Source organism: Leptonotus elevatus, chromosome 7 (assembly GCF_054856555.1).
Source record: "Leptonotus elevatus isolate MCC_2025b chromosome 7, RoL_Lele_1.0, whole genome shotgun sequence".
In the NCBI taxonomy this organism is placed as follows: Eukaryota; Metazoa; Chordata; class Actinopteri; order Syngnathiformes; family Syngnathidae; genus Leptonotus; species Leptonotus elevatus.
In genome coordinates, this window is record NC_141245.1 from 25,301,074 (window position 1) to 25,313,394 (window position 12,321).

General features: G+C 44.2%; 1 protein-coding gene across 6 annotated transcripts in view; it reads left to right on the top strand.

Moving 5' to 3' along the window:
- Positions 1 to 12,321, top strand: part of robo2 (roundabout, axon guidance receptor, homolog 2 (Drosophila)) — a 364,990-nt gene that overhangs the window by 8,815 nt on the left and 343,854 nt on the right. For all 6 annotated transcript variants that reach the window (XM_086080355.1, XM_086080360.1, XM_086080357.1 and 3 more), the window contains exon 2: positions 6,593 to 7,225. In XM_086080355.1, coding sequence (XP_085936481.1) covers positions 7,102 to 7,225 — 124 coding nt within the window. In that variant the 5' untranslated portion in view covers positions 6,593 to 7,101. The remainder of the gene's footprint in view (positions 1 to 6,592; positions 7,226 to 12,321) is intronic.

Consider the following 12,321-nt stretch of genomic DNA (forward strand, 5'->3'; position numbering starts at 1 on the left):
CATTTACCCAGAGGGCTCTTGTCTGGGGGTGATAAGCTGTCAAACGTAGCAGGGCCGACGTGGAGCGCTTCCCTTCCCCAACACGCCACCACTGCTTTGCGGCGGGGGGGGTTTATTCTTGCGAGAGTGCTTTTACCCTAAAGTCTAATCAGGGATACATTGTGAGCAAATGTTTTTTTTTATGTGCTATTTGAACATTAATGATTAAAAAAGCTGCGATTGGCTGGCAACCAGTTCAGGGTGTACTTCGCCTACTGCCCGAAGCCAGCTGGGATAGGCTCCAGCAACCCCATGCGACCCTTGTGAGGACAAGCGGTACAGAAAATGGATGGATGGATGGAAGGTTAAAAAAGCGGAAATCAATAAAATGACATTAGAAAAAGTCTCACGTGAACGATTGCGTGATAACACTGCTTAAAGGGCAACAATCTTGCCGCAGAGTTGCTAATTGTTAGCCTGTTAGCTTTAACAATTTAATATGTACCTGGGGCTAGAAAGCAACCAAATGTACAGTCAGTGAAAGTCAAAACCGATCATTGCCAACAACTGGTCAAAATCACCCCCTCACCCCCCCATTTTGGTGGCCATTTTCTTCTTCCTTGACAATCGCACCAGGTTTTAATAATCGTGCAGTGTACGCTTATGAAACCCGATACAGGGTTGCCGGTTTTTGCTGTAGGTTCCAATCATGGGCGTCGCGATGGGCTAGCGCTACAAGCTAACATCAGGCCAAACTTCACGAACTGATGGACTCGCAGGATACCGACCAGTCTTTGTGTTCACAAAAGGATGGTCAGTAGCTCAATTATGCAACGCCATCTTCTTGTTCCATCTCAAGACTGCGCGTGGTCTTTTTCTTCTTCGTCTGTGTTTTGATGTGAAAACAACTTTTAAGAATCTTGCGGGGGCTCACAGGGGACCTAAAACAAAGACGCCGCATGCTAATTCTGGCTATGCTTTCGCCCGATTTCTCTTGTCTGTGGCAGCTAATTTTACACAAGGGGGGGGGGGGGGGGCCCTCGCACATCAAAGCCAGTCTGATGACACCAACCCGGAGTTTGATTTCACAACATCACAGCATCTACTGTACTACCGCTGCTTCAACGTGGACGAGTAGACATGCGGATGGAGCACATTTCATCACATTGCCTTGAATGATCTTTATATATCGTTATCACTCAGTTTGGACCAACATTTTTTTATTTTTTTTATCCACTTCAGCTTGGTTGGCTGCCCTCGATTGCCTGCCATCAATGCAAAAACTGCTAAAATATATACTTGCCTCATCATCTTATTTCCCAATTGCCTCTGCATTTGATTATTATTGATTCGAGAGACTAATTATTAAATGGTTAGCTTTAAAATAGCACATCATTAGTGCAAGCTCTCCTCTCAATAGTTATTCAGGAAAAACCTTCACGTAGGAATAAATAGAACATCTCAAAGAATCCATAAAAATAGGGTGGCCAGACGTCCCGTTTTGCATTTTTGAGTTGTGTTGATTTTCAGGATTTCGCCAACATCATTGTTTGGTGCCGATATGAAGCAGGTCTCGTCCTGTTTTTGTTGTTGTTGCCATGTTTATGTCAATCACTTAAAATGGAATTGAACTGTTAAATACTTTGCATCCACATCTAATCGGTAGGACAAAATTACCGTTGGAACGAGAGCCACTTCCTGCTTTTGCAGCTAAGAATCATGGGAAATGTAGTCCCGCTATCCGCTGCGTTCGCCAGTCGCTGGCAATGCATCGCAAGGTGAACTTACGTTACCCGCGGTATATTTTCGATGTTACGAGCATGCGCGCGACTGCTGCAAGGAAAAGCGGCGCAGCCATCTTTCGATAGCTGTCGGAGGAAAAAAAAGGCTCGATAACGGTGAGCGAGCCACCAACAGTTTTAACTGCCGTTATTGCCAACGTGTGTATTTCTTTTTGAGTTTTTTTGTAAACGTTGAACGTTTTGGCGTTTTGTAGGTTTCATTCCTGCTTGACCCTCTTTCAGCCGCAATCAAGTGAACGGGAACACACGAGCAGGCGAGTGGCGTGCACTCGCCATTGGTTTTAAAACCATCCGTCCACAAGTGCCTTTTAAATTGTATATATAGTTCAGCGTTGTTCGAAAACCTTATTTGAAAATCCACCATTTTGTTTGTGCTAATCTCGTGAGATCAAATCCGGGCTTCGGCCTTCCTGGGTGGAGTTTGCATGTTCTCCCCGTGCCTGCGTGGGTTTTCTCCGGGTACTCCGGTTTCCTCCCACATTCCAAAAACATGCATGGCAGGTGAATTGGACACTCCAAATTGTCCATAGGTGCGATTGTGAGTATGGTTGTTCGTCTCTGTGCCCTGCGATTGGCTGGCAACCAGTTCAGGGTGTACCCCCGCCTACTCCCCGAAGACAGCTGGGATAGGCTCCAGCAACCCCAGCGACCCTTGTGAGGACAAGCGGTACAGAAAATGGATGGATGGATGGATGTCTAAACCTGTGTTGCCAAGAAAATCCATCCGTCTCACAGTTGAGGCATATTATTTTGGGGATTAGACAGACAGTTAATTTATGAATAATGCATGAGAGAAATAGGCCTTTTGTGTATATACTATATTAAAAAATTAAAATAAAAAATAAAATGTGAGAATGCGTGGGTTGAATAGTCTTGGGCTTTCTACAAGAGTTCCTCTGAGGTTCTATTTACTTTTTCTAATTTCATGGGATAGGCTCCAGCAACCCCCGCGACCCTTGTAAGGACAAGCGGTACAGAAAATGGATGGATGGATTGTTTTAAATAATGATGCTTTTGTTTTAAGCCTGAAGAGACCATCATAAAAACAAGCCTTGACCTTTTTTTTTTTTGCATATATTTGATGCCTGGTACATTGATACTAAACTTTGATATCTTTGAGAAAATACTTTTACGCAGAGAGTCAATTTCCAGGTTTTACGCCCTCCTCGTGAAGAAGTGCAAGAAGTGACGAGTGTTCTTCGTAATGAGGTTTGCGCTAGCGACAGATGTTCCTGTTAGATTCCCGGAACAGAAAAACAGACATCTCTCTCGCTCTTGAGTGCGCGGTAAGATTAATTATGTTCTTGCTGATTGTTATTAGCGGAAAGCCTGGGAGAGCGTCACGGAACGGTAAAATCGGGTGGGCAGGTAGAAAATGAGCAAGGATTGTGCGCCAATATTCATTTGTTTGTGATGCACGTATAAAAAAAAAAATAATAATAATGGCTCGGAAAGCTGTAATTAGGACATTAAATCCGAGGTGTTGATGCCTGTTGGAGCCGCCCACTTGCGAGAAGCGGCAGTTTTTATGAACTAGGGAGCAGTAGAAGCTGCGGAGCTGACAAAGCGCCGAGCTTACGAGGCTTTGAAGCGCGGCCGCTATCTTGATCAGAGGGAACACAAACAAACCTGCAACTTATTGTGCGATCAATGAAGTTTGCGAGACAACGGAAATGCTCACGGAAGCACTGACGGTCATTAACGATGCTAAATAATCGTGTCACTCAACTCGTTTCCTTTTGGTCGTTTAAAGAATTGTTAAGTTTAGGGGATCGGTTATTGTTTTTGACTTCAGGGTTAAGGGGGACGGCCTTTTGACTTTTGGGTTAAGGCGTCACGCAATGTTCGGGCCTACCGGATTGTGTGACGCTTTTGGGGTGAGGGTAAAAGCAATTGTTAGGGTTAACCCAAATCTTTATTATCCTAACCCCGAAAGATCATCTCAGCAAGCCCTTTACACCCAAACTCGAATCCTAACTACCAAGCATAACAATCACTTATGCCCAAAACCCTTATGGAGCCACAACAAAGATTTGGTATTGGAAAAAAAAAATTTAATTGTGGAAAATATGCAAAAAAAAAAAAGACATCATAATACAAAAAAGATATAAGAAAATAGTGTTTTTTTAAACAGATTTTTCCACAATGACACTCTTCTTCTTTTTTTTTTCTTTTTTTTTTTCCAATACCAAATCTTATTGTCAGTGTTGTGGCTCCACCCGTATATTCAAACAATCCCGTCCATGATAACTATACCAATCCCATATTCCCAACCCTAACCGCCAAAACGGCTTCCAAAATCACTGATTTGATGCGGATAATATTTCTTGTTCAAGACAGCTGGAGGTTTATACACTTGTAAATATTCAATTGCAGCAGCTTTTAGTCAGTGTTTTTTTTTTTTTTTTTTTTAACCTTTGGAAGTTACAGTGAATTTCAGCCTAGGCCATCATGAATGAACTCAAGTATGTATATGTATATATATATTTGTATATATATATATATATATATATATATATATATATATATATATATATATATATATATCCACTCACTCTAAAAGCAGCTGCAAAAAAGTGGGTGAAGAAAATAATTATATTGTATACTCATGTATAACCTTTATGAATGTACAAATGTGACTTTTGTCAAGGTTTTATGAATTAGACTTTGTAAAGAATTTGAGTCAAATGCAGATCGACGAGCATTCTCGCGGTCGGGATGAGAGCATATGTGACTGTTGGGGTCAGGGATAAGTGGTTGCTTGGGTTTCGGTGCAGAGGATAAAGGTTGGTGTTTGAGGATTAAGATTGGGGATTAAGAGATATCGGTCTGCAAGGGGACCAGGGTTAGAGGATAAGGTGTTTGCGTTTGGAGGTTAGGAGGGGATAATGGATCGCGTTTGACCCTCAGAGATCGGGGTTATTAGGTACCGAGGCTAGCTGCTAACCCCTACAAATTCACAATCCACAATATCTGCTAACCGTTAGCAGATAGACGATCAAGCAATTGTGTTTGACGTTAGAGGTTCCACTCTAGTTAACCATGCTTGTTTTCAATGTCATTCTTTTTTTTGTTTTTTTTGTTCCCATTTGGCACCGTTTAGTAAACTCATTCCGCTATCCTCACAAATTGATCCAGTTTGGCTCCTTCCCCACCTCCTCCTGTTTATGAGCCTTCTCACCTGCAGTCGCATTTAATCCTTAAAACCGCCAAGGGTGCTAACAGTCGACACTCCTGCCCATCAAGGTCATCAACACGAGCATGAATGTGAACTTTTTGCTGGGCTAACCTTTGGTCCTCGGACACCCCCTATCGGTTCACTGGCTTTCCCAAAAGTCCATCCGTCCATCCATTTTCTGTACCGCTTGTCCTCACAAGGGTCGCGGGGGTTGCTGGAGCCTATCCCAGCTGGCTTCGGGCAGTAGGCGGGGTACACCCTGAACTGGTTGCCAGCCAATCGCAGGGCACGCAGAGACGAACAACCACACTCACAATCGCACCTATGGACAATTTGGAGTGTCCAATTCACCTGCCATGCATGTTTTTGGAATGTGGGAGGAAACCGGAGTACCCGGAGAAAACCCACGCAAGCACGGGGAGAACATGCAAACTCCACCCAGGAAGGCCGAAGCCCGGACTCGATCTCACAACCTTTGCACTGGGAGGTGGACGTGCTAACCAGTCAGCCACCGTGCCGCCCTTCCCAAAAGTCATTTCTAGAATTTGAGAGTTGGTTAACATGTTGAGCAATTGTTTGGTAAAAGGTTAACAAATAATGATGGTTAAGTTTAGGACCGGGGATAAGGAACTGCTCGGGTTAGGATTTAGTGGACGGGGGATGCTTGCATTTAAATGCTGAAGAAATTGTTTAGCATTTGGTTTGAGGGAACAGCGTTTGTTGTTAGGGTTTGGGTAGGCAGGGTTCGGCAACATTTTCAAACAGAGCTACATGTTGGCTACTGATCAATTCCAAGGGCTACCGGTTTGATACGCACTTCTGAACTGACACATTTGCACAAGCTACCTTTTGATTACGTTTTTATTCATGGTTAATGTTGTGAAGACACTGCGCAAGTTAATACTGAGCTCACCGTAAACCGTCAGAATGTTTGTTGTTTACAAAACCTGACCTGTTTGGAGACAAATACTTTCTCGTATATTCACATCAGATTGCCTCTTGGATTTTTCACCTTCTCTCGTTTCCGTTCCTACTCGCCTCCGATTAAACTTAATCCGTCTGTCCTTCCTTCCTTTTCTCGGTCTCTCCTTTGGTCTCTTGAGGCCTCCCTGATTTTATGTTTTTTGGATTTGTTGGGGTCTGGAAGTTTCTTGGGCTGGGGAGGAGTTCTGGTGGGGGGTGTCGGGTCGGTGCTGGATTTCACCTTCCTTGGTTTTCTTTGGTCCTTCCTCGGGTCTCCTGGTGTTCGATTTAGGTGAACGGTATGAGATTTTTTCTAATAGGTTTTCTGGTGAGCTAACAAATACACGCACGCACGCACGCACGCACGCACATACACAAAAATAAATAAATAAATATATATATATATATATATATAAAAAAAAAAATAATAATAAAAAAAATAATAATAAAAGAGCAATGATGATGACATTTCCGAATGAACAATACTGAGCTCTTAAAAAAAAAAAAAAAAAAAAAAAACCTTAATCCTTACACCTCCGGCGGGGGGGGGGGGATTCCAGTTGACACTGCCGGTCAAGGTCGTCAACACAAATCCGAACATGAGTATTTTAGCCAGGACAACCTTTAGTCCCCTGAGTCCTCCCCTCTTTTTTTTTTTTGTCTTTCCCAGCTTCCCCGCCATTCCTTCCTAGAGTGCAGAAGGTGGACAACGCTCCCACTTCTCACAGCTGAAGCCTTGAGCGCTGTGGAATGAATTCCCCTCGGAGTGACAGAGGAGGGAGAATATTCCAGCAGCAGCAGCAGCGGCGGCGGCATCGCGCGACACAGAGCGGCGGAGAGAGAGCGGCGGCGGGTGGCTGGGTGGGCGTGCGTGCGAGCGTGCGTGCGTGAGTTCCGATGCACTGCGCCGAGCGTGGCGTCGTCGTCGCGTGGCAGGCTGCGCGTTACCGTCCGTTCGCCCACCGCTCCTGTCGCCGAGGCGGGGATGAAGCAGCAGCACCAGCGGCAGTGAGGACCAGAGCCCGCCCCGGCTGGCGGCATCGCACACGAGCAGCGCGACGATGCTGGGCGAGCCGGAGACCTGACTGCTGACGCCGGCGCGACGGACGACAGCCCGCGCGTGGCTTCCCGCGCCAGGGGCCATGTGAGAGTGTCTCGGGCTACCAGCAACTCTTGGACATGTTTTCCAGGTCGGCGTCTGGATTTCTTCCCGCGCTTGAACTTGTTTTGTTTCTCCTGGTGCTCTCTGGATGTCCCGACGCCACCGACCCGGCGCGGACCAAAGGGAGGTGGAACAAGGGAGGTAAGAGACGGCTTCCTGTTCTGTGTTGTTCGGGTTCCCAGATGGCAGGGGGTGCGATTGCGAGGTGGTCTCGGGTGGGATGTTGATGACACCAAGGCTGACGTTCATGTGACTTAACCCTCATGTTTTGTCGCGGGTCAAATCGCTTTCATGGTTTTTTTTAATTGATTGCATTTGGAAAAATAAACACCCTGGATCAAACTGATGTATGCGTACACGGTAAATTCTGCAGAGTAAATGTGACTCTTTCTAGAGTGGGAGCAAATGGATTCAGCTTTAGAGTCATATTTACACTTGGAAGATAGTAAAATAAAGAAGTGGAAAATAAATAAATAAAAGTCACTTGAGGGTGGAGGAACAAATTCACAACCATCAGTTTGGGAGACTGCCACACTACCACCTGAGCTATGTCCCTCCTACTGTTTGCTTATGTCCAAGAGGAGAACAAAAAATATGTTTTTGGTCTCCTCTTGGAGTTGCAAAGATTCCAGCTGACACCAGCGATATACTAACACACAGCAGGAGCTGCGTGGCTCAGGCAGTAGACCGGCTGTCCTCCAAGATGAAGGTCGTGAGTTCCTTCCTCAACCCTTGAGTGACTTTTATTTTATTTTAATCAATTCTTTATTTTACTCTCTTCCAAGTGTGCATATTACTTTAAAATTGAGTCTGTTAGGTCCCGCTCGAAATAGAGTCAAATTTACTTTACAGAATTTACTGTAGGAACATTAAAACAAACATAACAGGAGGATTATTTCAGCCGTCGCTGGACTTTGGCAACTATTTTGCAATAAGACTTCATGAAAAGACAAACAATGCGTATCGGATTTTTGTTGTTGTTGTTGTTTCTGACACTTTTGGATAATGAAACACGCCACGGGTCAGATTGACCCAGGGGCATAAAATCTGTCGTAATTATTTGCATTGAAATGGTTAGAAATTTTGTAAATGTTAACATTATTGTGCTATCGTTTGTGGCTAATTTGGATGATTTTGCAAACTGGGGGTCAATTTGACCCAGGAGCATTATTGAAATATTAACGAAATAGGAGGAGTCAGCAGTTTGCTGTACTTGAGCAACTAGTTTGCAATAAATTGGTTAGTAAGCATCGGCATTTTTTTTTTGTTCCTGCGATTTCGTTGACGGTGGCAAGTATCGTCACACTTTGTACGACTTTCTTCGCCTTTCCGCGCGGCGACCCTATGAAGTTTCCCTTGGATGCTTACTATCTAAGACCTGTGCTTTTTTGGTTTCAAAGTCCAACCGAGCGCTCCTCCGCGGGAGCGCTCGCCGCTCACGCCGTCTCTTGTAGGATTTAATCCCCTTTGTTGGATTAAAGGGGCCGTCTAATCTCGGCGAGGAGGCTGAGTTGCGGCCCCGTCGGCGTCGTTAGCGCTCAGCGGGATCTCGGGGTGTCTTCAAAGCGGCGCGGTGGCCGCGACCATCTATTTAATGATTCCTCGCCACTTTGGCTCTTCTTCCGCCCCCGTCGTTCCTCCGCCTTGCCGCTTCTCACATGCCACACACTGAAGTTCAGCACCTAATGAGTTGGCGCTCGATCTCGGATTGATATTTCATGCTCCGTAATGTTGCTTAACGAAAGAGATTCTTTTTTTTTTTTTTATGTCCACGTTTTGCCCTCCTACTTTGTGTTCATATGCCGCATTAATTCTCAGAATTAACATAGGAAGTAGGTCGAGAGAGTTGATTGATTTTTTTTCCAGATGAAACTTTGAAGGACTGAGCGGATTATTAGGCGGTTGTTAGCCATGATGAATCGAACTGTTTGGCGCACCAACCAAGGGCGGACGACGGCAGTCAAGAGTGTGAAACTCCAGCAAAGTGTGGCCTCTGCTGAAATAGAGGGCAGTGACCTGCACAGTCGTCAGCAGACTTTCTATATACGAGCGCAGTTAAACAAATAATAGCGCAGCGTCACTCGAAATGGATGCGCTCATTTCTAGATATCAAGCGGTGCCGAAATTTAATGTCTCGCTCATTGTAAGGACCAAAATATGATCAGTGTCATTGGCAATTTTCCTCAAAAAAGAATAACAAATGCACTTAAGGTAGTAGATAAAGTTTGATATTTGATGCGCTAACACTCTTTACTATACGGACTAGCAACTGATGGGACAAAACCACATTTGAACTAGTCTTTAAATTACACTTGATTACATTCCTCCTGTCGGTACTGTTAGCTAGTAACATCCGGTTAGCTACCGATGCTATCGTTTATAGTAGCGTTAATGCACATTTTAGCAAGTTTTCCAATCTTTTTTTTTATATTAGGTATCAGAATATAAATGACAGAAATCAACAATATCTGAGTATTTGTCAGTTTTGCTTTATTTTACAAAACAACTTGTCAACATTAATGTTTCAAAAACATTCACAAAAATAAGACTAGGGGTGTTAGAAAAAATCGATTCGGCAATATAAAAAAAATCATGTGTGGAGGAGGGGGGGGGAAGTCTTGCGTCATCGTTAACTCCGGAACCGTTTGAGGTTTTATACATACTTTCTTTCTTTTGTCTATTGGTTATCTCGTCCATTTTTTTATGGTATTGTGCACTAAATGAGTTTATATCGCAATCTTTTGAGCCTCAGCTTTCTCTTTAGGGGGTAAACCTCCTATTTGACTTTTCACGCGGAGACCGGTTCTCACTCTTTAGCTCCAAATCCGCGTCTGTTACTACATTTTATTGTGCGCCGGCGGTGAGTTTTCAATTTGGAAAATGATCAAAATAGCTGCGGGGAGCTGTCCAGCCCCCACAACCCCCCCCCCCCTTCCCCCCTTCTAGTCATGACACACTGCTTTTTGGATTGCATCGCATTCCTCCTCAAAGCCGAGTACAATCACAGCTGCCGTTCTCCGGGAGATAGAAACCATAAACTTTACTGTCACCTTTCAAGTCCGAGGGGCTTTTAAGAAGGAATACCAAAAGGATTTGGCTGACGCAATCAGAGTGAAAACGCGCCGGTTGTTATTTCGAGGCAATAATGCACACAGAACACAAAGTTTCAACGTTGCTTATGGAAAATACGAGCGCGTAAACGCGAGTGATGCGGCGTTGCATGTCACAGACACACGTGTGTTTACGTTAAATGTTTGACGGAGGCAATACCGTGGGAAATTGAAATTGTGGAAAAGTCAACAATTAAGGGAAGCTTATACATTTACTGTTTACCATTAACGTTACAGCAACTAATGTTGTTCTATTTAGTGGGCGGATCATTTGTTACACATCGGGGACACATTTGATTATTAAAAGGGGCAGCAGATGTGCGAGGTTACGACGGCGTATTAAGGCCACGTATAAATATATATATTTTTAGTGTGTGGGGGCAATATTCCGAGGAAAATTTGCCACTTTATAAAGTGGCAAATTTACGAGAAATAAACTCGTACATTTGCGACTTTATAAAGTGGCAGATTTGCGAGAAAAAAAACATCCACGGCACAAACATCCCAGTAGTACAATACAAGTTTTTTTTCTCGCAAATCTGCCACTTTATAAACTCGCAAATTTGCCACTTTATAAAATAGTGAAACTTTTTTCTCAGAATATTGCCCCCACCCTCTAAAAAATGTAAATATTTATACATGGCACTAATACGCCGTCTTACAAGGTCATTTAAAAAATCAAAATTTAAGAAAAAAATATAATGCTCCTCGGCTCATTACGTGACTTCACTTTTCCCACCCGCGGGGGTTATTCAGACGTCCTGCACATTTTCCAGCCTATATCATCGCCGTGCGATGCGCTGCTGCTGCAGACGTAAAGTCGGCCCCTTGACTACCTGTTAGCCCGTCTGGGGAAATTGACTTTGCTGCACGGTGAGCCCACCTGCTGCCGGGCTTGCGAGAAAGAAGCTTGTTTGACTAAACGGCAGCGTGCTGAGGCAGGAAGGAAGGAAATGTGCAACCGGGTAGCGCTCAGTCCTCGCCGCAGCTGAGCAAGACCGTCCGTGACATCTGGGATGGGAGTTGGACGATCCGTTTTCGTAAAAACCGAAGACGATTGGAGGATTCGCTCAGAACGGCACGTCAACTTGTTGGCGCCATCGTCGTGTTTGTTGAGTTTTGGCCTGGGATGGGGACAGACAAGACAGCCAGGAAAGGTCCCCTCGTAAATGCTACACCAAATGTTGACTCCGTGGGAATTTATGGGGATTCAGAAAATGAGAAAATTAACAGTTGGCTCTTAAAAGCGAACTTCAATATGGTTGACGGAAATACATTTTTGCGTGATCCTGACTAATTTCATGCAAGTACAGTTGAATTCATTGTGTCGTCTTTCATCAATCACAAGCACCAATGATTTCTACAATCTAGACGGGGGTATTAAACTGTTCCCTCGCTGTAATGCAGATTTTTTTTACCGTACAACAAATATGTTCAAATAGTTGTGACTGTTTTTCAGAAAGTCTTGTCAGCTCGGAAAATTATTTTTCCCCAATACCGTCACCGTTTCTCCACCAGGGCAGGACTTTCCAGCTCAGCCTGGTGAAGATCCATGGCCAGACTATGCAGACACATTATCGTTGGCTAACACTATTAGCATCCATTAGCATTGATCGGTCAGGATCAAATGCTTCGAATTCAAAGGAGGCAGCTTAGCATCAACGCAAAAGTTTTGAGGCCTCCATAAGCTGTTTAAAAGGGGAAAAATAATATGTTCTATGCAGCCCCACTAGTCTAAATATTGTATTTTGGTTAATATGTGCTGACTGCTTTATGGCATACGACAAAAGCGACCCCGCATGAAAGAACAGTCAAGGATCAACATTGACCTCGACTTCACTCGCCGGCGTGAGCTAAAAAAACGACGCAATGCGCTTCTTTCTCCTCATAGGAATTGTGGTCTTCTTCCAGACATAACAATACCGCTTTTGTCCATATGGCGCCACCATAATCAACGTAAACTGAAAGTTCCTTAGTGTTGCTTTAAGCAGCAAAATCCAACAGTTCTCATTTTGCCACTTGAAACTGACAGAAAATGACGTGAAAATGACAGAGTTGCTCAGGTAACAACCAATCACAGCTCAGCTTCTAAAAACAGGTGAGCTGTGATGTCAGCTTGAGTTGACA